General features: G+C 39.8%; 1 protein-coding gene across 3 annotated transcripts in view; it reads right to left on the reverse strand.

The window, feature by feature from the left end:
* LRRFIP2 (LRR binding FLII interacting protein 2) overlaps window positions 1–26,563 on the reverse strand; it is a 122,405-nt gene that overhangs the window by 4,123 nt on the left and 91,719 nt on the right. For 2 of the 3 annotated variants that reach the window (XM_068559404.1, XM_068559403.1), the window contains 4 exons: window positions 21,869–21,961; window positions 8,090–8,222; window positions 6,412–6,461; window positions 1,365–1,485 (listed from right to left, as the gene is read on the reverse strand). In XM_068559404.1, the coding sequence (XP_068415505.1) occupies window positions 1,365–1,485; window positions 6,412–6,461; window positions 8,090–8,222; window positions 21,869–21,961 (397 nt within the window). Of the gene's footprint in view, window positions 1–1,364; window positions 1,486–6,411; window positions 6,462–8,089; window positions 8,223–8,500; window positions 8,603–19,173; window positions 19,267–21,868; window positions 21,962–26,563 lie in introns of all 3 variants that reach the window. The other variant, XM_068559402.1, reaches the window with a different exon arrangement.

Consider the following 26,563-nt stretch of genomic DNA (forward strand, 5'->3'; position numbering starts at 1 on the left):
CCTGTTTTCAAAAGTATAAATCCCTGGTCTCAGCCACTTATTTCATGCATGTTCTGAAATTCCATCCCCAAACACCATGCCTACAAGCCAAGGCAGCTGTCCAGAACTGAGAGTCACCAGGTTCCTGTCCCGGCCTCTGGCGCAGGGGAGCTGCCTGCTTCTGTCGCTACATGCCAGGCCCAGCCCAGCCCTGCCCGGCCCTGCTCTGCTCATCTGGGTCACAGCCCCACCCCGGTCACTTGCCCTGCCTGCCACAGACACCAGCTCTGTCGTGGTGCCTGCTCTGGGAAGATGTCACACATCAGTGTACACCCATTCCTCCTCAATATGATTGCTTTTGAATTTGCTGTTTTAGGCCAAACTCCTCCAAATCTGTGCACTGCCCTCTCTCTAAGACTGTTGGCGGCCACTGGACTGTTTTGGTTACTATTACAACCTCCTAACTAGTCAGCCTACCTTTTGTTATGCCCCTCTTTTCATCTACCCTCCACGCCAAATCGGTATTTCTAGAACAAAATATTTATCAGGAACTATCACAAGGGTTCCAACTGATATCCAATAGAGGAAATGATACTAACCTCAAAAGTTAATAATAGTAATAAGTTAGTTTTAATAAGCCTGGTCCAAAAAGGCTTGTCTATTTGGCCTAACTCAGAATATTTAGATGAAAGGGCCATGGAATAACCAATATTTTAAAATAAGTTATCAGAAAAGCCTTATTCAAATTGGAAAAATAGAGTCTCCCCTGTGTGATTATACATTATCTAACTGTATACGAATGGCTGCTAAAATCTCCCCGCCTTGGGGATTACTGTGAATACTGTAGGCACTTTAAAATAATATGGGGTCAAAAGCAGAAAGGCAGAAAAACTGAAATAATTTGGGTAAACTGAGTAGGCTTACTTTGTGGCCTTGGTTTAAATTCCATCTAATAAAGATTAATTTGGGTTAACAAGACTACGTCTGGGAAAATTCTGAAACTACTCCAGAGTAGTTTGAGTTAGTTCCAAATATATCCCTCCAGTTATCTAAGATAAATTCCATAGCAAAACATTGTCATTAGGAAGGGTGCTTACAGATGACCCGGGGATGTGGAAAAGGATAGTGTCATGATGTCACTATTTGCAAAATGTTCTAGAAATCACTTTGCCAAGAAGTGGGGAGAGCATTACCTCTCAGGCCTTGTCACCCCAGGAAGCACACAGCCTAGTAGAAACCTTCAGTTCCATGACTGACCAGGATGGCTTTTCTAGTCCAGCTGAGAACTAACCAGTCTTCAGAACCACAGGCTCTAACAGCCTGCTCACAACCACGCCCCGGACACAGCCCCACGCGGGTCAGCGGCGGCCCGGCCCCAGCCTTACTCTGCATTTCGATGAGCTGCAGGTCCGAGCCATTCTGCAGTCCCGCCAGGTCACCTGCTGTGCCATCGCTCCTGGAGCACTTCTGCCGTTCCTCCTCCAACTGCAGCTTCAGTTTTCTAATCTGAAGAGGAAGTAAAGGCTTATCAGTGAGATCCAGTCTCTCAAATGAAACAGGTATTTGGCCTGGTGGCCACATCTTAGAATAAGGCCACAAATCATTCATTCAGAAACTGTTTCCTGGAGTGCCTGCCATGGGGCATGCTGTGCTCAGGTGCTGGAGATCAGCTACGAACTAATTATCAAAAGGAGCAAGCTCCAGGACCAGGTGTCCCAGTTAAAACAGCTGTATTTTATTATTTGTGTAGGTCTGTGGAAAAGTACATCTTAGGGGTTTCTTTTTGTTATTTTTTATTAAAAATGGAAAATTCATAGGCAGTTAGAGGTTTCTTGTTTAGAGTTAGGTTAAATAGTCTTATTTAGAAAAACTGTATACAGAAATAATTGGAAATATATTTTTGAGTTCGGCTACATAACCTACCTTATTTTACCCAAAATAAAGGCCATTCATAGCAGCTTATTCATTAATAGCCCAAAACAAGAAACAACTGAAATGTCCATCAAGAGAAGGATAAGTAAATTGCGGTCGATTTATACAATGGAATTACTACTCAGCCAAAGAAGGGAACGTACTACTAATATGTGCAGCAACAAGGTGAATCTCAAAATGAGTATATGCTGCGTGAAAAACTCCAGAAAATGCAAACTGAAGGGACAAAAAGCAGATCGTCGGTTGCCTGGAGAGAGGGAGGGAGGTGGGAAGGGAAGGAAGGTTTACAAAGGGACACAGGAACTTTGGCGAAGTTATGGATATTTTCACCATCTTGATTGTGGTGATGGTTTCACAGGTATTGCTGTGGGTTAAACTGTCCCCCCAAAATTCGTATTTTGCAGTCCTAAGCCCCAGTACCTCAGAATGTGACCTTATTTGGAAACAGTCACTGCAGAGGCACTTAGTTGAGATGAAGTTGCACTGGAATAGGGTGGGCCCCTAGTCCAATATGACTGGTGTCCTTATAAGAAGAATGCCACACGAAGAGACAGGCACAGAGGGAAGATGTGCTAAGACAGAGAATGTCATCTACAAGCCAAGGGACCCCAAAGATGGCCAGCAAAATGCCAGAAGCTAGAAGAGAGGCCTGGAACTGACTTCCCATCACAGGCCTCAGAAGGAACCCACACTGCTGACACAGGGCTTCTGACCTCCAGACTGTGAGGTGAGAGGACATTCTGTTCTTCTACGCCACCCTGTTTGTGGTGCTTTGTTATGGCGGCCCTTGGAAACTAATATAGGTATGTACATCTGTACACTTTTAAGTATGTGCAGCTTACTTTATGCCAGTTATAACCTAATAAAGGTTTTCTTTTTTTAATTCACAAAATAAACTAAAAAATAAAATTGGGAGGGACTTTGGGTTGGGAAAAAAGAAGGCCCAGTTGGAGACAAGAGCCTCACATGTGGAAAATAAGATTAGACGGACAGAAATGAACTGCATGCTGAGGCCTCTGGTCCACCCTCAGTTCCCAAACTGCACACGGCTAGGACTGTAGCTCAGGCACAGGACGGGATCTCTCTCTTTAGAACTCTGACTAGCCTAAAATAAAAGACCAACATAACCACATCTAAGGTTCCCAGTAAGACACCCAGCCACATCAAGCTTCACAGCTTGGACAAGCCCTACCCACAAGCTCAGAGCTGCCCACCAGCTTTTTAGTCCTCTACTTTTAAACCGAAGACCAACTAAATGTACATAAAAGAACATCTGGAAGGAAACAAACTATGCAGATAGAAAAAAAGAGCCAGGAAGCAAACCAACCAGCCTATCAATACCCTCTGAGATAAGTGAAAACATCTGCATCCTTGAAATGACTGCAGAAATAGAAACTCAATTAAAATGCGAAGATAAAGTTGAGGATATCTTTCAGAAAGCAGAACAAATGAGATGAAAAGGGATGGAAAAACAGGAGAGAAACAATAAGAATATCTGTCCCGAGGTCTAATCCCCCTCGCCACCCCCAAATCAGAAATCAAAGTCGTGTTTCTCCAAATGCCTACAACTCTTTATCATCAGAGATGCAGGAAGGAGCACAAATCAGAGCAAGTCTGTCCTCTTCTACAGGGGGCCACCTCCGGACCAAGACCAAGCGTCCCCACGCCTCCTGCGTCCTTCATCATCAGGGGTCAAAGGTGAGTGCATGCTCAGAGTTCCAGGTGGCTTCCCCAGCTGTCCTCGGCTCCATCCACAGGGGTCAAAGGGAAAGCTCAGCACTGGGACCAGGTCTGCCCCTCCCCTGATGGAGAAAGAGCGAGCTCGGCACCGGGACTAAATCTGCGCTTCCCAGACAACTCTGCCCTTTCAACCACGACATCACTGTCTGCCTCGGGTCAACCGGGACTCGGGTTGATGATCTCATCATCCCCATCATTCCTGTTCTATCATTCCTGTTCAATGTCCATCTCGAAAAGGCTTGTCCTCCCTTTTCCTGCACTCCTTCCCAAAAGGCCCGGTATAAGCCCTACTCTGTCTTCATCTCCTAACCTTTCCCAAAGCCTGACACTCTTGCACTGCACCCTCTGGACTATCCTCCATCCTCTCTGTGCATCCCCGTTACCCCGTCCCGTCCGTGCTCTAATAGAGACCTGCCCTCCCCTGAGGGGCCTGCTTCCTCTGCAGCCTGGCAGTCCTTTCAGCCCTCCTCTCACTGAGCCTGAGAATGGATCAGGTGTCTTCTTGCGTCCCTTGCTGTTACAAACTCTTCTCCCTCTAGCCTCCCTGAATTCCTAATGCAGTTCCTAATCGCATCGCTTCAGATTATAAGTACTAACCCCCCTCATCACTGCCATCTCCCTACTCTTTCGTCACCATTTTAGCTGCTAACTCACATGCTCTCCAGGCTACTCCTGCCTTAATTGTTGGCAAATTCAAAATACGTCTAAGTAGGATCTCTCCTACAACGGATCTCTAGTTTCTGGAGCAAGGATCTTGCCACCTATCCCACCTTGCCCTCAGCCTCTCGCTCCCACCGTCATATACCATATCTCACCACTAGACAACAGCAGTCCCTACCGAATTCAGTTCCATGTATCTTCTCTCTAACCACTACTCTTGATCTTTCCAGCTCATTCTCTCTGGACCCAACTCCAAAAATCCTTCAACCCCACTGGCACCTATAGTCCACTTTTTCCACCTTCTCTCTGCTGTGCCTTGATGTCTTCCTGGATTTCCCTCCAACCTCCTTACCCAGTTTAATCTCCAGGTCCATCATCGTCACTCTCTCACACAAGCCCTCACCTCCTCTGCCCTATTATGCTCACCTGGTAAAATCTCTCTACCCACTCCATGCCTATATCTATGCAGCTACATGTGCCTGGAGAAACACACACAATAAATGCATTCATGCAAAACTCCAAACCAAATCACTGAAATCTCAGAACCCTAGGGAGAAAGGAGAGTATGGTACAAGCTGCCAGAGAGGGAAAAACGGGTCATAGACAAAAGATCAAAAATCAAAATGTCCTTGAAATTCTCAGTAGCCGTGCAGGAAGCCAGAAGACAATGAAGCAATTTATTAAAAAAAAAGAAAAAAGAAAAAAGTTCTGAAGAACCTAGGGGCAGGACAGGAATAAAGATGCAGATGTAGAGAATGGACTTGAGGACACTGGGAGGGGGAAGGGTAAGCTGGGACGAAGTGAGAGAGTGGCATGGACATATATACACTACCAAATGTAAAATAACTAGTGGGAAGCAGCCGCATAGCACAGGGAGATCAGCTCGGTGCTGTGTGACCACCTAGAGGGGTGGGATAGAGACACAAGAGGGAGGGGATACGGGGATATATGTATAGGTATAGCTGATTCACTTTGTTATAAAGCAGAAACTGACACACCATTGTAAAGCAATTGTACTCCAATAAAGTTTAAAAAAAAAAAAGAATGAAAATGATTACAACGAGGAATTCTATAACCCCATCAAACTGTTAATCAAGTAAGAGGAGAAAATGAAGACATTTCAGTCCTGCAAAGTTAAGAAAACTTTGCAGCCCCAAAACTCTTTCCTCAGGAAGCTACTGGGGGATGTACCAGAATGAGAGAATGGACACAGGAGGAGGGAGGCATAAGATGCTGCTCCCGCCGGGAGCACAGGCAAAGGAAACTCTAGATGATGGTGAAAGGTGGTCATGCCTCTGTCCGGGGGGAGCGAGCCTCTAAGTTCACAAGGGGTGAGTCAGAGGCACCAAGAACCAAAAGAGATGGGACCGAGGGAATACTTGATGCATCTGAAAACACCAAGAGTGGACTGAAACGACTACTGGAGAGTCTGCAGCTAGATTCGTAACAAATACATAGGAAACCAAGCAAATGACAAGAAAAACCACAATACTAACTTCAGGCTAACTAAGGAGTTGTGAGGGAGATGAATCCTAGGATGCTCCATGGCTCCACCGTGAGCAGTGTTTACAGAGTCCTGATAACGTAAACAGACTGGAATCTCACTGCTCCTTTATTAGGAGGATGTGGGGGTGGAAAGTATACATGCGAGTGGTAGGGAGAGGGGATGAAGGAAAGATAAATCCTTATGTCCCACAGAGGGATGTCAACAGAGCAGCCTTAAACAGAACAATCAAGAAGCAACATAAGCATGTTATATAGAAGCATACAATGGCGGTACACGCCCCAAGAATCAGCTAAAGGAACCAAACGGGATGGTCGGGGCTGGAGGCGGGGAGAGGGCAGGGTAGGGCACTTCTGTCTTCAGAACAGGCTTTTAGAACTATCTGACTCCTTAAACTTCGTGTCCTGTAATTTTTTTTTTAAAGAACAGGAGACAACAAAGATGAATTATCTTTTTATCCTTCAACTCTTACTTGAGCAGTGATGTTTGAGACAAGCACATTTCTTTCTAGTGTACATTTTAGTTTGCTAACATTTTACCATATGATTTAGTCAGTTACAATTAACATCCCCTTCCAATGAGAAGAATACCTTTACCTGTGATAGTAGCTCTTCCTTTTCTCCAGCAAGTTTTCGTAGCCTTACATCTAAAACAAATGAAAAATTTGTAATGTTGTAATATATAAACAATTTAAAATAATTCTTCAAATTCACAAACAGCAAACATTATCTGATAAACAGTTCATAGCTCTGAATACCAAGACATGAAGGCTTTAATGGTGAAGGGAAAAGTCCTTAATTATTCAACACATATTTCCACACAACTGATATTTATCAGGGCACTAAATACAACATTTGCTCCCAAGAGCAGTGATTTTCCATCTGAAGACAAAACGAAGTACAAAGATCATTTCCCTGTTTCAAAAATTTGCAAGTTTTACCAGCAGATAGACAACTCGAAGCCAAGGGTACTCCCACAGGCTCTCAAGCCCTTAGCAGGAGAAAACAAACTATGGGAGAGAAGGCAGGGGCTAAGAATGGGCCTGAGAGGGGTGCTGGAGCAAAGAAAACAGAGGAACACAATGATGGAAGAAGCAGAGGCCCACAAAGCTAGTTGGGGGAGGGAAGGGGACCAACTCTAAGATGTGGGCCGTCAAGAGCCATCTGAGGCTTGGTAGCAGGATTGCTAGGGCTCGCTCCTGGCCTGAGGGGAGGGCTGCTTCTTCCCAACATGCATTAAAATAGGCCCCTTGGACTGAGGGGACACCTACAGATGAGTTTTTTACAAAAGCACCTGACACCCAGCCAGCGCTCCCCACAATCCACCAAGGTCATGGCCAAATGTTTCGGCACCTCCCATCAGGCAGAGAAAACCATCTGAGCTGCCCGTGGCTGTACACTCAGTCTATTCCCCACGGCAGCTCTCACTCACCTCGCCGGCATCCTCTGCTTTATCAAAGTTCTCGACAGTTACACTTCCAGAATTCTGTACGTTAGAGAACGTGCCCTTAAAACGTTTTGTGGCTGCCCGCCCCCCTTTATATTATAGTATATCTATTCTTCTAGGAAACCTACATATATATGAAAATAAGACAAAGAAGAAAAAAAGATCATTTTTTAATATAAAAGTGAGCTGGTGATACAGTATCTACTTGTGCCATTCTTCTTCTCTAGAATAGGAATCTTAGTGGAGGCAATAGATGGGCATCTGAGTGGTTTCCTGAGACAGGTGTCATTAGGTTCTCAAGGGGTCAAATTTAAGAGGCTTAGCCCTTAAGAGGCTCAGAAGCCCTGCTCTGGAATAACACTCCTCTGATATCTTCTTGGTCGTCTGTTTGTTGCCTTAAGAAATGCAGTGGCAAAGAGCTACAGAATCCTGGCATGAGTAGCAGAACAGAAAACCAGATGCTCCAGGAAGAAGAAACTTACACATACTCTGGAAGCTGTCGACCAGCCCACTGGTTCCCCCGGACGGATGTGCTGGATTATCTCTTTGCAGAAGGTTATATTTAAGTGAAAAAGCAACATGTATACACCCACAGTGCTTCCAACCAGGGGCCTTACAGTTACACTTACTGCCTGTCAATGACCCCAATGCTGGTTTCCCAAGGTCAAGGATGTCTGAAGACAGTGTGCCCAGATTTCTTCCTGTTAGGGATCTAGATAAGGCTCAGACAGCCCTGGTGTGTTTTTGTTTTCCAAGAGAGGATGTAAACAAACTGGAAGTCCAAAAGGACAGCATTAATCCAAGGCAATTCAGTGGCCGGTGTCTTACCCAGTGGCCCTTCTCCTGCCGACTCCAAGACCTGAGCGGCTTCCTGAGACACAACAGTGATGGCTCCGACCACTGGCTCCTGATGGACGTCGCCGTTGGGAGTGCCGTCCGGGATGATGACTAAGCCATGTTTCTGCGGAGAGGAAGAAACCCACCATCACAAAAAACGGCCCCCAGGGAAGGAGGACACGGCAGTGAGGTGACTGACCCTGCGACAACACATGCCTGCCACGGGAACACCTGGTCAGCACTAGCTACACGGAATCTAGCTCTGCAGAGACAGGACTCACACCTACCAAATCTGGGCTGAGGAGTGAACACTGTGCTTTGTATTCAGGCTGGAAAGAGGACAGGACGGAAGGAAGGAGGAACAAAGCAGTGAGGGCCTGGCGCGCGGGGGAGCTCACGTACCTCTCCTGTCTCCACTGCTGCCTTCAGCTCGGCCAGCTCCTCTCTGAGCGAGTCCCGCTCACTCCTAAGGCAGCCAATGTATTCTTTCTGTTTCTCTAGGGCCTGGTTTAGACAGGGTAGCAAGAGAAAGAACGGCACAGAAAAAGAGCAAGTGAAAGGTAGCAGAGAAGTACCTAATTCAAATTCAAAAAAGATAAAGGCATAGGAGACAAGGAAGCATTAAAAGCTTTGGAAACAAGCAGTTAGATATGGGAGGAAATATACAGTTATACGGGTATCTATCTCCAGAAGAAAGTTTTAATAGTAAGTGGTTAATCGTGCATAAATTTGGCAAAACATGCTTATCACATCAGGCAAGAAAACAAATCTTTCTTTTTCAGTCAAGAAAAGGAAGTGAAGACAGTAGTAATACTAAAATAAAGTCTTCCTTACAAACCTCCTAAGTACATGTTTGTTTGGTAGACCAAAAAACCCGCGTTTCATGTTAAAGTATATTCAAGAATATACTTGATTTTTTAAAAAATAAAAGTTAGTTCTGGAGGAAAACAACCAGTATATATACAAGGTATTTTAATTAAATACTGGCCATAGTAATTGTTCTCCAAGTAGTATGGTAAAATATTCCTCAGATGCCGCTTAATTAAAAATAGCTAATCTCCCCCACAAAATTCTCAAGGGTCTGTTTTTTGTTAACTTAATTAACAAAATAATAACTAAGGGTTATTTGGTTTTCTGATATACCTTCAAAATGTGAAAAACCAAAATAAAATACTGACAAAATAAATACAGCCCACCTATGGCAGGTAGCAGAATATGGGTTTGGAATCAGGATGTTGAGTCCTGGCACCTATTAACTGACCTATGCCTCAGTTTCCTCACTGGAAAAGGGGATAATAACAGCAGCATCCTATGGGCACAGGCTGAAAGGAGTACTCAGTGTCAAGCACCCTGCCTGCAGTGTGTAAGATGCAAGCAAGGCTTAGGAAAAGCCAGACTGGGTTCCATTTTTCCCACCATTGCCTAAATCTCACCACTGTGAGAGCTCAGGACAGCGGTGCAGAAGCAGGAACACATGTTTGGTCAACAATGACATATTGTTACTCTATGTAATAAAATACCCCATACTTCAGAACCCACCCAGGATAAGCAGTCTGTGCAGGTATCTGACAGCTGGGCTATTTGAAAAAGCCTTTCTCTGCACATTTGTTCCTATATTTAATGTTTTCTACCAGCATTCCCATTAATCCCAGAAGTTAAACTACACCGGGTAACTTTCCTCTTGGTTTACAGAGTTTAGAAGTGGGCTAACTGCTTAGTTACTGACTGCTGAATAGCTGGACAACTTTTTAAATCATTATAATCCTATTTTCCAACCAATAAGTAAATACTGGATGATAGCAACTGCCATTTGTGTAGCTCCAGGTGTTAAATATACATATAATTTCTCTCATATATTTTTAATTTAATTTCTCCCTTATATACCCTGTACTTTCCTTATGCCCATTTCACAGATCAGAAAACTGAGGTTCAGAGAGGCTACGTTTTTACCCAAAGTCACAGTAACTGGTAAAGCCAGCAAATGAATCCAGTTCTTTTTGGTTCCAAAGCCTTTGCGTACTCTTTATCTATCGTCGCCCCATGAAGGCCACAATTATGTTCCCTTACTATCATCCCAGATAGTACTGGAAAAGTAGTTCACAGGGCAAGTCCTATTCCTTACCTGCCCAAACTGCAACATGAACATCTAACTTCCTTTCAACAATTTACATTCATACTATGTGTCTACAGTCTGTGTGTAAGTTAACAATCTGCGTTTCTAGCACCATAAGGCATTTGCTCTACCACTCCAAGCTAATATTAACACTCCATTACATTACTAGCAAGTGTAACATTAGGACAACAAAGCCCAAGCAATACTATCCCATCTACTGACAGCCACTCTCATCTCTGCTGCGTTGGCTATTTTGGGTTATGGTATCTGTGTGCATAGTCGTGCCATGCGTCACCACACGTAACTGGGTCAGCAACCACTGTCACAACATGCTCTGTAGAAGCACCACTGGAGATAAAAGACCCGTTAGGAACAGACCAATTTGAAACTCAGAATTCTACCAAATGCTAGTACATGCCATTTGTTCCTCTTCCCAATCTTATAGCAGATTTTATCTTTACTTTTGGACTTTTAAATTTCATCTTCCCATAATTATGGATGGGAAAATAAAATACATCCTGCAAATCCTTCCATTTCACCACAAAGTTTGAAGACTACTAAAGTACCTTATAATTGGACCAAATGTATTCACACTGGATCTGAAATCCTCTGTATTACCTGACCATATAATCACTACCCTTGTGTTTGTATTCCATAATTGTTCCTACAGATTTTTTTTTTAGGGTAAAAAGTACATGCTTGTGGAGATCTAAATAATTCTTTACCCCTGACCTAACCTCAAATTCTAGTGTCAAGAAGCCTGAAAGGCTGAACTTTTGGACAACAGGTCATAATTACGTACAGGCACAAATATCTTTAGTCAGAATGGGAGTGAGCCTTATGCTGGGCTATAGGGATACACAAGCCCTTCATATGTACTGATTATACACATGACCACTGGGTGCTCAGAACTACACTGGTGCTAGAGGTACGACCACTAGGATCAATGAAAGAACTAAAGAAAACTGAACTTTAATATGAGAATAATGGCCATGTTCCTTCATGGAGTTACTAAATTTAAATCTTGATAATGAAGCTAGAGACAAATGATAGGTAGTCACAGATCATATTTAAAAATGTGTCTTTTAAAAGTCAAGGGAGGACCACCTCACACACATTAGGATGGCTACTATCAAAAAAAAAAAAAAAGAAAGAAAGAAAAAAAGAGAAAACAAATGTTGTCAAGGATGTAGAGAAACTTGAACCCTTGTACAGTGCTGGTGGAAAGATAAAATGGTGCAGCTGCTATGGAACACGGTATGGCTGTTCTTCAAAAAATTAAACATAGAATTACCATATAATGTAGCAATTCCCCTCCTGGGTACATACTCAAAAGAAATCACCAAGAGAGTTTTGCAAACTCATGTTCACGGCAGCATTACTCACAATAGCAAAAAGCTGGAAGCAACCAAGTGTCCAGATGAACGGATAAACAAAATGTGGTACAAGCATACACTGGAATATTATTCATTTTTAAAAAGGAAGGACTTCTGACACATGCTACAACATGTCTGAACCCTGAGGATATATGCTAAGTGAAAAAAGCTAGTCACAAAAAGACAAATACTGTAGGATTCCACTTTATGAGGTACCGAGAGTAGTCAAATTCATAGAAACAGAAAGTGGAAGGGTGGCTGCCGGGGCTGGAGGAGGAGGAATTGGGGAGTTGCTATTTAATGGGCAGTTTCAGTTCTGCAAGATGCAAAGGGTTCTATGGATGGATGATGGTGACGTAGCACAACGATGTCAATGGACTTAATACCACCAAACTCTACACTTAAATTTAAATGGTCAATTTTCTGTTATTTTTTTGTACTTTACCACAATTAAAAAAACTTCTTTTAAGTCAAAGGAGGGACAAACTACTGATGCATGAAACAACTTGGATGAATCTTAAGGGGAATTATTCTGAGTGAAAAAATGTAATTCCAAAGGGCTGCATACTGTACGATCCCATTTATATAACATTCTTAAGATGACAAAATTATAGCAATGGGGAATAGATTAGCAGTTGCCAGCACCTGGGATGGTGAAGGGGAGGCAGTAGATATGGCTATAAAAGGGCAACAGGAGGGACCCCTTATGGTGACAAAAAGGTTCTGCATCTTGATTATATCAAGGTCAATACACTGGTTGTACTATAGTTTTACAAGATGTTACATTTTGGGAAAACTGGATAAAGGGCATACAAGATGTCTGTATTATTTCTTACAATTGCATGTGAATCTACAATGATCTCAAACATTTTTAAAAAGTTTAATTAAAAAAAGCCAAGTAGACAGCCTCATCCACCAGAGGGCAGACAGCAGAAGCAAGAAGAACTACAATCCTGCAGCCTATGGAGCAAAAACCACATTCAAAGAAAGAGAGACAAGATGAAAAGGCAGAGGGCTATGTACCCGATGAAGGAACAAGATAAAACCCCCAAAAAACAACTAAATGAAGTGGAGATAGGCAACTTTCCAGAAAAAGAATTCAGAATAATGATAGTGAAGATGATCCAGGACCTCGGAAAAAGAGTGGAGGCAAAGATCGAGAAGATGCAAGAAATGTTTAACAAAGACCTAGAAGAATTAAAGGACAAACAAACAGAGATGAGCAATACAATAACTGAAATGAAAACTACACTAGAAGGCATCAATAGCAGAATAACTGAGGCAGAAGAATGAATAAGTGACCTGGAAGACAGATTGGTGGAATTCACTGCTGCAGAACAGAATAAAGAAAAAAGAATGAAAAGAAATGAAGACAGCCTAAGAGACCTCTGGGACAACATTAAATGCAACAACATTCTCATTATAGGGGTCCCAGAAGGAGAAGAGAGACAGAAAGGACCCGAGAAAATATTTGAAGAGATTATAGTCGAAAACTTCCCTAACATGGGAAAGGAAACAGCCACCCAAGTCCAGGAAGCGCAGAGAGTCCCATACAGGATAAACCCAAGGAGAAACATGCTGAGACACATAGTAATCAAATTGGCAAGAATTAAAGACAAAGAAAAATTATTAAAATCAGCAAGGGAAAAACGACAAATAACATACAAGGGAACTCCCATAAGGTTAACAGCTGATTTCTCAGCAGAAACTCTACAAGCCAGAAGGGAGTGGCATGATAAGGTGATGAAAGGGAAGAACCTACAACCGAGATTACTCTACCCGGCAAGGATCTCATTCAGATTCGATGGAGAAATCAAAAGCTTTACAGACAAGCAAAAGCTAAGAGAATTCAGCAACACCAAACCAGCTCTACAACAAATGCTAAAGGAACTTCTCTAAGTGGGAAACACAAGAGAAGAAAAGGACCTACAAAAACAAACCCAAAACAATTAAGAAAATGGTCATAGAAACATACATATTGATAATTACCTTAAACGTGAATGGATTAAATGCTCCCACCAAAAGACACAGGCTTGCTGAATGGATACAAAAACAAGACCCATATATATGCTGTCTACAAGAGACCTACTTCAGACCTAAGGATACATACAGACTGAAAGTGAGGGGATGGAAAAAGATATTCCATGCAAATGGAAATCAAAAGAAAGCTGGAGTAGCTATACTCATATCAGATAAAATAGACTTTAAAATAAAGAATGTTACAAGAGACAAGGAAGGACACTACATAATGATCAAGGGATCAATCCAAGAAGAAGATATAACAATTATAAATATATATGCACCCAACATAGGAGCATCTCAATACATAAGGCAACTGCTAACAGCTATAAAAGAGGAAATCGACAGTAACACAATCATTGTGGGGGACTTTAACACCTCACTTACACCAATGGACAGATCATCCGAAATGAAAATAAATAAGGAAACAAAAGCTTTAAATGACACAATAGACCAGATAGATTTAACTGATATTTATAAGACATTCCATCCAAAAACAGCAGATTACACTTTCTACTCAAGTGCACACGGAACATTCTCCAGGATAGATCACATCTTGGGTTACAAATCAAGCCTCAGTAAATTTAAGAAAATTGAAAATATATCAAGCATCTTTTCTGACCACAACGCTATGAGATTAGAAATGAATTACAGGGAAAAAAATGTAAAAAACACAAACACATGGAGGCTAAACAATACGTTACTAAATAACCAAGAGATCACTGAAGAAATCAAAGAGGAAATCCAAAAATACCTAGAGACAAATGACAATGAAAACACGATGACCCAAAACCTATGGGATGCAGCAAAAGCAGTTCTAAAAGGGAAGTTTATAGCTATACAATCCTACCTCAAGAAACAAGAAAAATCTCAAACGACCTAACCTTACACCTAAAGCAATTAGAGAAAGAAGAACAAAAAAACCTCAAAGTTAGCAGAAGGAAAGAAATCATAAAGATCAGAGCAGAAATAAATGAAATAGAAACAAAGAAAACAATAGCAAAGATCAATAAAACTAAAAGCTGGTTCTTTGAGAAAATAAACAAAATTGATAAGCCATTAGCCAGACTCATCAAGAAAAAGAGGGAGAGGACTCAAATCAATAAAATTAGAAATGAAAAAGGAGAAGTTACGACACCACAGAAATACAAAGCATCCTAAGAGACTACTGCAAGCAACTCTATGCCAATAAAATGGACAGCCTGGAAGAAATGGACAAATTCTTAGAAAGGTATAACCTTCCAAGACGGAACCAGGAAGAAACAGAAAATATGAACAGACCAATCACAAGTAATGAAATTGAAACTGTGATTAAAAATCTTCCAACAAACAAACGTCCAGGACCAGAAGGCTTCACAGGTGAATTCTATCAAACATTTAGAGAAGAGCTAACACCCATCCTTCTCAAACTCTTCCAAACAATTGCAGAGGAAGGAACACTCCCAAACTCATTCTATGAGGCCACCCTCACCCTGATACCAAAACCAGACAGAGATACTACAGAAAAAGAAAATTACAGACCAATATCACTGATAAATACAGATGCAAAAATCCTCAACAAAATACTAGCAAACAGAATCCAACAACACAATTAAAAGGATCATACACCACGATCAAGTGGGATTTATCCCAGGGATGCAAGGATTCTTCAATATACGCAAATCAATCAATGTGATACACCATATTAACAAATTGAAGAATAAAAACCATACGATCATCTCAATAGATGCAGAAAAAGCTTTTGACAAAATTCAACACCCATTTACGATAAAAACTCTCCAGAAAGTGGGCATAGAAGGAACCGACCTCAACATGATAAAGGCCATATATGACAAACCCACAGCAAACATCATTCTCAATGGTGAAAAACTGAAACCATTTCCTCTAAGATCAGGAACAAGACAAGGATGTCCACTCTCGCCACCATTATTCAACATAGTTTTGGAAGTCCTAGCCACGGCAATCAGAGAAGATAAAGAAATAAAAGGAATCCAAACTGGAAAAGAAGAAGTAAAACTGTCACTGTTTGCAGATGACATGATACTATAAATAGAGAATCCTAAAGATGCCACCAGAAAACTACTAGAGCTAATCAATGAATCTGGTAAAGTTGCAGGATACAAAATTAATGCACAGAAATCTCTTGCATTCCTATAGACTAATGATGAAAAATCTGAAAGGGAAATTAAGGAAACACTCCCATTTACCACTGCAACAAAAAGAATAAAATACCTAGGAATAAACCTACCTAGGGAGACAAAAGACCTGTATGCAGAAAACTATAAGACACTGATGAAAGAAATTAAAGATGATACCAACAGATGGAGAGATATACCATGTTCTTGGATTGGAAGAATCAATATTGTGAAAATGACTATACTACCCAAAGCAATCTACAGATTCAATGCAATCCCTATCAAATTACCAATGGCATTTTTTACGGAACTAGAACAAATCATCTTAAAATTTGTATGGAGACACAAAAGACCCCGAATAGCCAAAGCAGTCTTGAGGGAAAAAAACGGAGCTGGAGAAATCAGACTCCCTGACTTCAGACTATACTATAAAGCAACAGTAATCAAGACAATATGGTACTGGCACAAAAACAGAAAGATAGATCAACGGAACAAGATAAAAAGCTCAAAGATAAACCCACGCACCTATGGTCAACTAATCTATGACAAAGGAGTCAAGGATATACAGTGGAGAAAAGACAGCCTCTTCAATAAGTGGTGCTGGGAAAACTGGACAGGTACATGTAAAAGAATGAAATTAGAACACTCCCTAACACCATACACAAAAAGAAACTCAAAATGGATTAGAGACCTAAATGTAAGACCAGACACTATAAAACTCTTAGAGGAAAACATAGGAAGAACACTCTTTGACATAAACCACAGCAAGATCTTTTTTGATCCACCTCCTAGAGTAATGGAAATAAAAACAGAAATAAACAAATGGGACTTAATGAAACTTCAAAGCTTTTGCACAGCAAAGGAAACCATAAACAAGACGAAATGACAACCCTCAGAATGGGAGAAAATATTTACAAACGAATCAACGGACAAAGGATTAATCTCCAAAATATATAAACAGCTCATGCAGCTCAATATTAAAAAAACAAACAACCCAATCCAAAAATGGGCAGAAGACCTAAATAGACATTTCTCCAAAGAAGACATACAGATGGCCAAGAAGCACATGAAAAGCTGCTCAACATCACTAATTATTAGAGAAATGCAAATCAAAAGTACAATGAGGTGCCACCTCACACCAGTTAGAACGGGCGTCATCAGAAAATCTACAAACAACAAATGCTGGAGAGGGTGTGGAGAAAAGGGAACCCTCTTGCACTGTTGGTGGGAATGTAAATTGATACAGCCACCATGGAGAACAGCATGGAGGTTCCTTAAAAAACTAAAAATAAAATTACCATATGATCTAGCAATCCCACTACTGGGCATATACCCAGAGAAAACCATAATTCAAAAAGACACATGCACCCCAATGTTCAATGCAGCACTATTTACAATAGCCAGGTCATGGAAGCAACGTAAGTGCCCATTGACAGACGCATGGATAAAGAAGATGTGGTACATATATACAATGGAATACTACTCAGCCATAAAAAGGAACGAAATTGGGTCATTTGTTGAGCCGTGGATGGATCTAGAGACTGTCATACAGAGTGAAGTAAGTCAGAAAGAGAAAAACAAATATCGTATATTAACGCATGTATGTGAAACCTAGAAAAATGGTACAGATGAACCAGTTTGCAGGGCAGAAATTGAGACACAGATGTAGAGAACAAACGTATGGACACCAAGGGGGGAAAGCGGGGGGGTGGTGGTGGTGGTGTGATGAATTGGGCGATTGGAATTGACATGTATACACCGATGTGTATAAAATTGATGAGTAATAAGAACCTGCTGTATAAAAAAATAAATAAAATAAAATTCAAAAATTAAAAAAAAAAAAGTGACACAGACACTAAGTAAGCAAATGCTGTTGGAAAAATGGCGCCAAAAAAAAAAAAGCCAAATGAACACGTTATTATATACTACATATAAAGAAGATACCCACTTATTCATTCAATAATACCAAGAAAATTTAAAAGTCAAATAATTTATACTGTAACCATCAGTACATCTTTTGGGTAGAAAAAGTTTTTGTTTTATTTTGAATAGCTATTGGACTGAAAGATTTGGGGGTTTTCTACGGCTGGTCCAAAATAATCAGTTTAATATGCTAAGATAAGTATACAAAATAGAAATCATGGACCTGCAGATCTGTGCTAAAGAAAATTACGTAAAACCCTAAAACAAGCCCATTCTAAATCGTGACCAGATTTCAACTTAACTTTACAAATTACCTGCTTTGTGCTATATACACTTGTTCACATCTCATTTTAAATTGCCAAAGTAAAAAATTCAAATAGAATCAGTAGTTCACAGTCACAATTCAAAACTCTTAACAGAGTTGTTAATTAATACCTCAGAAGGTTTTTCCAGCTTTAGATGGAATTTCAGGAACTTGGTATTTTAGCATCAGAAACTCTAAAAGGTAGCTTTCTTTCTTTAAAACTTCTTGGTCTACCACACTTTAACAAGTAATTTTGTTTCCCAAGTGTCTATTGAGAGGATAGGGTCCTTGGAGGTGTGAAATGACCTGGATACCAGAATGCCCCTAACTATGGAGGGTGTGATCCGGAGGGCTTCACATCCACGCCTGTCCACCATAGGTGCTCTCAGGGATTTTGGCCAGCTTCTCCCTACCCCACCTAACCTCAGGTAGAAAGGAGGCTTCCTAACTATGTCTTCAGGCCAAGGGTTTCCTTCTCTCTTTTCCCTCCACGCTGCCCTTCCCTGACAAGTTAAGCCTCTGTGGAACAGAGAGCTCATATGTCATGAAGTGTAGGTGGCTGCCAGTCAAAAGGCCACAGGGGATGAACTGGCAGGGATTTTTTCAGCTCCAGTGTCCTTGGAATCTACCTGAAGGGCTTAGCAAAAAGGCACTGAAGACTTTTTCCTTATCTGGGCCCCTGCTTTGGGGAGTTGCAAGGATATGATTAGAGGTGACATCATAGTTTGGCAGCTCCAGCAAATCTTACATTCCTATCCACTTCCGTAATTAAAATGATTTTAATCTCTTCCTATTTTATTCACCAAAGATTTATGGGATGCTAATAACTTTTCCCCCACCCCCTATCCTCTTGCTTCTTATCTAAATTCTTACAATGTAAGGATATCAAATTAGCCACAGAGTTTGAATTAAATGCCTGTGGCTGTTTCTGCATAAAAATCCTGGGGAAATAAAGAACAACTTCCTTAGAAAGTTCCTACTTGTAGGTTTTACAAGCCCAGAGTCAGCTGGAGAGAAGAGTTCTTTCCAGGCATAGGATCAGGTTTTCCCATGGAAGTTTCTGTCTTCTGCTTATTCATATTTCACTCTGTATAAATGCTCTAAAAATAGTCAAAGGACAGAATTTTAGGAATCTCTAAGTTAAATTTACATTGGTCTATTCCTCATCAATGAGCTTTGGGCCAAAGCCCAATTTCATCTCATACCCTAATGTTTTTATCTTTCCAAAGCAGTGTCTCCTGGAGTTCAAACACCTCTTTTGTCATGGTGTCTATTCTCTGCTGCATACGCTGATTCTCCTGCAGAGGAAAGGGGAAGAGAAGTAATAAAAGAGCAGAAAGAAAAGGAGGACAGGGTTAGAGGGAGGAAAACAGAACAAAAATAAAGCTGATAAAGAAACTTAACAAAAGCAGAAAGTCTGTGACCAACAGGAAGGATGACATCCAGTGTCTTAGAAGGAAAGATGACATCCAGCGTCTTGGCGCCGTGTCGCTATGACAGCAAGCGAGGGGACTGGGGGCAGCTGCTCCAACCACAGCTATGAGGCAGCAAGCCAGCTGGGGCTTCTGTGTACACCCAGCTCCACACATGTACTCTTCCTCTCATAAGTGCCTTTCCCCCAAACACTGGCCAACTTACACTTTTAGAGAGGGAAATTCAGATTTTCTTATGAACAAATGATCCTTATCACAGACAACAAGCAGTAGTTTTGAACCCTATTTTTTTAAGAAGAACTAAAAAACTACAAGAGGGACATAGCTCAATCATTTTGAATTCCTGTTAGCAGAATCTATGATAGCAAGAACATCATAAATTACACATTTCACATCAGTTTTGAGAAAAACTAGATTTTTAGCATTTAGCAATTCTTAACTCTTCTGACTAGGCACTAATGTTCAATTTATACTCTCTTATATTTAGCAGGTTCTTTTATGCATTATTGGTAAATTATCATCTTCCACTTTCCCTACTCATACATTTCTCATCTACTTTAGCACGTGGTTCTCCATTCTAAAGACCAAAAAAACATTATTTTGGCATAGTCAGCATTCTTCAGTTATAAGTAAATGTGCATATTAACATCTGAAGGATGTTAACTCTAAACATAAAGAATACTTAAAACTAAGGTTTTAAAAGTTTGTACACCCAGCACCCTGGGCTTTTAAATTGGAAACCATACTGACAAATTGTAAAAATCAAGCATTAAAATAGCTCTTAAATGCAATCATCAAACTAAAAACTAGAACACTTAACCAATTCTAACATAAGTTACTGAACTTGAGAAGCAGCTCCCAAAGTAGTTTTATTATTCTTTGGAAATCATATGGGGAAAAGTACATATTTTAATTAGAAAAAGAAATAACAAGTGGTTGGCATATTGATACACACAAAAGAGGACAAAAAGGGAGAAGAATTCACGTGATTTTTAACTGCCAGCAGGATACAGAGTTTGGATAATATTCTTCTTGCCATATATGGAGAAACTAAGACAACTAACTTCACATGTAATCCGATAATTTTCAAAGGGTTATCTGTGTTTGCATTTAGAATTCAAAAATTCTATCTGCTTTCAGCAGGCTATGTTCAATTCAATTATTCTCAAGAATGACAAAAAGAGTAACACAAATCCACAAAAAGAGTCACTTCTTTTCTTCTATTAAATGGTTTTTAAAGTCATTTATAGGGGGAGAGATTAAGTGAGGCAGGCCCATGGGGGAAGAGGAAAAGAGGGAGGGAAGGGGGGGTGGTTCTGAAGGACGAGGGACAGGGCTGAGTTGAGCGTGATGCATGTGGCATCTCCGGGGTTGTCACGAGCTGGCCTTCCTGGGACTTCCCTGGTGGTGCAGTGGTAAAGAATCCGCCTTCCAATGCAGGGGACACAGGTTCGATCCCTGGTCGGGATACTAAGATCCCACCTGCCTGAGGCAACTAAGCCCACGTGCCACAACTACTGAGCCCACGCACCCTGGAGCCCACGTGCCACAACTAGAGAGAGAAAACCCGCGTGCCACAACTAGAGAGAAGCCCATGCGCCACAACGAAGAGCCTGTGTGCCGCAGTGAAGACCTGACGCAGCCAAAAAATAAAAAATAATTTAAAAAATGAATCAGAAATAGATTATTTAAAAAAAAAAAGCTGCCTTCCTGATATCACCACGGCATCAACACTAAGTTAACATTAGACATGCTTGATAACCTCACCAAGAAAGTGAGCATGACCCCTTCCCAACAAACCTCACCCCATATTTATAAAAAATGACAATCTCAAGAGGAAAACCACATTTAAAGAAAAACAGAGATGCGTGCAAGCTGGCAGGCACAAAAGGATGATACACGCTTTCAAAGATTTCTTGGAGTCCCACACTCCTCCTTCCCTCCTAGGATGTTGCTGTGGCCCTCAGAGCTCCTCCACCTCAGGAACCTGAGTCACAGCCCCGGGCAACCTTCACCTTTTGTCTGCTACCAGGCGTCTTGACACAATTTCTTCTTTTCATTTAGCCATCTCAGAAATGCACCTACCTGAGTGACGATCAAACTTCTTATTCCCCAAGAATCATGTCCCCAAATATAACATTCACTACATTCCAAAGAATCACGGTACTCTGTAATGTTTCCTTTTGCCCATTTCCTAAGATATCTTTAGGAAACAATATGCTTAGGAATAAAAGACAATTATAAAAGCTTCTGCTATTAAAAGGCGAAATATTTATAGGGTTCACAGTATTAATTTTTTAAGCCTGCCTTCATGTTTCACGTTTGTAAGATTTTAGGGTACAGCCAAATGTGAAGAGACAAGTTTGTTTGTGGCATTTTAACTCCCTTCCCTCCCAACACACATGCCCTCATCCAATTCAGTGCATTTTTTTCCAAAATTAAGTATTTCCACAGTTCATGTACATACCTCAATAAGCTCATCTCTTTGTCGGAGGCCTTCTTTAAGTTCATCCATCTTATGCTGTAGCACACTACACGTATGTTTCTGCCTTTCTAACTCCTGTTATTAAACAAATGATACGGTTAACACAGATCATGGCACATGACAGACTGGAACATCTACAATATACCATTAAGCAGCTAAGTGTGATCTCCAGAAACACACCTGCACTGCCCATGTATTGTTAACTTAGAAAAATTCTGTATTCTTCGGAAAGGCTCTGAAAATTCTCAATTTTCATCTCATACGATTATATATCTAGACAACCCAAACTAATCAATGGCAAAAGTACAATGAACAATGAAATGACTTTGTAAAGTAACAGGTTATAAAATTAACATACAAAATTCAATAATCATCACAGATCAAAATGAAACCTAGAGAGAAGATATAATAAACACAATATCAAAAAATAAAATAAATACATACATGTAAAATTACAAGATATACCCAAAATAGATATGAGGAAAATTATATAAAACATTCCTGGAAAACAGAGAAGTAGGACTGAACAAATGGAAAGGCATCTTCTTGGATGAAAAGACTCAGCATCACAAAAATACCTGTTTTGCCCTAAATTAATCTATACATTTAATGCAGTCCAAATAAAAATACCATCAGGTTTTTCTCATCAGAGTAAGACAAGTTGATTATAAAGTTTATTTGGAAGAAAAACAAGAAAAAAAAAAGCTAGAAAAACACAAAATGAAAACGAAGAAAGCTAACCTTACTAGATATTAAAACATATTATAAGGATTATACAATTAAAACAATGTTGTAATGGCTCATGAATACAGACCAATGGAGTAGAATAGAAAATCCAGAAATAGACCCAATTACATATACAAGTACATTAAACAACAACAAAACAAAGAGAGCAGCTCAAATCAATGAGAAAAGATAGACTTTTAAATGAGTAATGTTGGTGTAACTGGATATACACATGGAAAAAGAAAATTGGAACCAAACCTCGTACCATACACCAGAACAAATGCACAGAAAGAAAAGAGAGAGAGAAAGACAGGCAGAGAGAGAGAGAGAGAGAAAGAAGAAAGGAAGTAAGAACATACAGTTACTAGAGAAAAGATGAGTGAACTGCTATAACCATGGAGCAGGTAAGAATTACCAAAAAATGACTCAAAAATCCACAAGCAAGAAGGGGAAAGGGGTAACAAATAAGACTACATAAAAATTAAAACTTTTGAATGGCAAAAAACACTATAAGCAAAGCAAAAAGACAAATGACAATAAAAAATTTTTACAATTTATATTTACTATCTTTCCATATAGAGCGCCTCTAAAATTAGAAATAAAGAGGAAAAAACCCACTATTATATAGAACAATAGGCTAAAAAAATGGACAGTTCACAGAGAAAGAAACAAATTGCTTTGAATATGAAAAGATGCCCATGCTAACGGAAATGTAAATTAAAACTGTATTTCTCACTGAAACACCAGTAAGAGTCCAAAAACTTGACAATATACTCAGGGAAAAGTAGTGTGGAGAAGGAAACAGACCCTCTCATTTGTGGGAATGCAAAATTGTATAACCCCTACAAAGGAGAATTTGTTATATCTAGCAGGATTACCACACCTTTTGACCTGGCAAACTCACTTTTCTGACTCCCATAGATACCAGCAAAAATACAGAAAGACCTATGCAGTACATTCGTCTTTGTAGGACTATTTTTAACAGCAAGAGACTGCAAACAACTCAAACGTCCATTAATAGGGAACTGGTGGAATAAACTATAGTACAATGGAATAAGTGTACAGTGATGAGAACAAGGAAGCGCTCTCTATACTACAATCATCAGGTGATGAAATCCAGATGCAGAACAATATAGTATGCTTCCATTTTCTAAGAATGGAGGGATACAAATATGTGTGTGTGTGTGTGTGTGTGTGTGTATGCACATATAAACACACAAACACACACATACATATCTTTGAATGGCAAAAAAATGTCTTCTTAAGATTAAAAAAAATGGAAGGATAAACCATTTAATTAAAAAAATTTCCTTAGGCAGTCTACCTGAAAAAGAATTCAGAGTAATGATAGTAAAGATGATCCAAAATCTTGGAAACAGAATGGAGAAAATACAAGAAACGTTTCACAAGGACCTAGAAGAACTAAAGAGCAAACAAACAATGATGAACAACACAATAAATGAAATTAAAGATTCTCTAGAAGGAATCAATAGCAGAATAACTGAGGCAGAAGAACGGATAAGTGACCTGGAAGATAAAACAGTGGAAATAACTACTGCAGAGTAGAATAAAGAAAAAAGAATGAAAAGAATTGGGACAGTCTCTGGGACAACATTAAACACACCAACATTTGAATTATAGGGGTCCCAGAAGAAGAAGAGAAAAAGAAAGGGACTGAGAAAATATTTGAAGAGATTACAGTTGAAAACTTCCCTAATATGGGAAAGGAAATAGTCAAGTCCAGGAAGCATAGAGAGTCCCATACAGGATAAATCCAAGGAGAAACATGGCAAGACACATATTAATCAAACTATCAAAAATTAAACACAAAGAAAAAATATTAAAAGCAGTAAGGGAAAAGCAACAAATAACATAAAAGGGAATCCCCATAAGTTTAACAGCTGATCTTTCAGCAGAAACTCTGCAAGCCAGAAGGGAGTGGCAGGACATATTTAAAGTGATGAAAGGGAAAAACCTACAACCAAGATTACTCTACCCAGCAAGAATCTCATTCAGATTCGACAGAGAAATGAAAACCTTTACAGACAAGCAAAAGCTAAGAGAATTCAGCACCACCAAACCAGCTTTACGACAAATGCTAAAGGAACTTCTCTAGGCAGGAAACACAAGAGGAGTAAAAGACCTACAAAAACAAACCCAAAACAATTAAGAAAATGGTAATAGGAACATACATATCGATAACTACCTTAAATGTAAATGGATTAAATGCTCCAACCAAAAGACATAGACTGGCTGAATGGTTACAAAAACAAGACCTGTATATATGCTGTCTACAAGAGACCCACTTCAGACCTAGGAACACATACAGACTGAAAGTGAGGGGATGGAAAAAGATATTCCATGCAAATGGAAATCAAAAGAAAGCTGGAGTAGCAATTCTCATAGCAGACAAAATAGACTTTAAAATAGACTATTACAAGAGACAAAGAAGGACACTACATAATGATCAAGGGATCAATCCAAGAAGAAGATACAATAATTGTAAATATTTATGCACCCAACATAGGAGCACCTCAATACATAAGGCAAATGCTAACAGCCATAAAAGGGGAAATCGAGAGTAACACAATCATAGTACGGGACTTTAACACCCCACTTTCACCATTGGACAGATCATCCAAAATGAAAATAAATAAGGAAACACAAGCTTTAAATGATACATTAAACAAGATGGACTTAATTGATATTTATAGACATTCCATCCAAAAACAACAGAATACACTTTCTTCTCAAGTGCTCATGGAACATTCTCCAGGATAGACCATATCTTGGGTCATAAATCAAGCCTAGGTAAATTTAAGAAAATTGAAATCATATCAAGTATCTTTTCCGACCACAACGCTATGAGACTAGATATCAATTACAGGAAAAAAATCTGTAAAAAATACAAACACATGGAGGTTAAACAATACATTACTAAATAACCAAGAGATCGCTGAAGAAATCAAATAGGAAATCAAAAAATACCTACAAACAAATGACAATGAAAACACAATGACCCAAAACCTATGGGATGCAGCAAAAGCAGTTCTAAGAGGGAAGTTTATAGCAATACAATCCTACCTCAAGAAACAAGAAACATCTCAAACAAACGACCTAATCTTACACGTAAAGCAATTAGAGAAAGAAGAACAAAAAAACCCCAAAGTTAGCAGAAGGAAAAAAATCATAAAGATCAGAGCAGAAATAAATGAAATAGAAACAAAGAAAACAATAGCAAAGATCAATAAAACTAAAAGCTGGTTCTTTGAGAAGATAAACAAAATTGATAAACCATTAGCCAGACTCATCAAGAAAAACAGGGAGAGGACTCAAATCGATAAAATTAGAAATGAAAAAGGAGAAGTTATGACACCGCAGAAATACAAAGCATCCTAAGAGACTGTTACAAGCAACTCCATGCCAATAAAATGAATAACCTGGAAGAAATGGACAAATTCTTAGAAAGGTATAACCTTCCAAGACTGAACCAGGAAGAAACAGAAAATATGAACAGACCAATCACAAGTGATGAAATTGAAACTGTGATTAAAAATCTTCCAACAAACAAAAGTCCAGGACCAGATGGCTTCACAGGTGAATTCTATCAAACATTTAGAGAAGAGCTAACGCCCATCCTTCTCAAACTCTTCCAAACAATTGCAGAGGAAGGAACACTCCCAAACTCATTCTATGAGGCCACCATCACCCTGATACCAAAACCAGACAAAGACACTACAAAAAAAGAAAATTACAGACCAATATCACTGATGAATATAGATGCAAAAATCCTCAACAAAATACTAGCAAACAGAATCCAACAACACATTAAAAGGATCATACACCACGATCACGTGGGATTTATCCCAGGGATGCAAGGATTCTTCAAGATACGCAAATCAATCAATGTGATACACCATATTAACAAACTGAAGAATAAACACCATATGA

This window comes from Eschrichtius robustus, chromosome 12 (genome assembly GCF_028021215.1).
Source record: "Eschrichtius robustus isolate mEscRob2 chromosome 12, mEscRob2.pri, whole genome shotgun sequence".
Taxonomy (NCBI): domain Eukaryota; kingdom Metazoa; phylum Chordata; class Mammalia; order Artiodactyla; family Eschrichtiidae; genus Eschrichtius; species Eschrichtius robustus.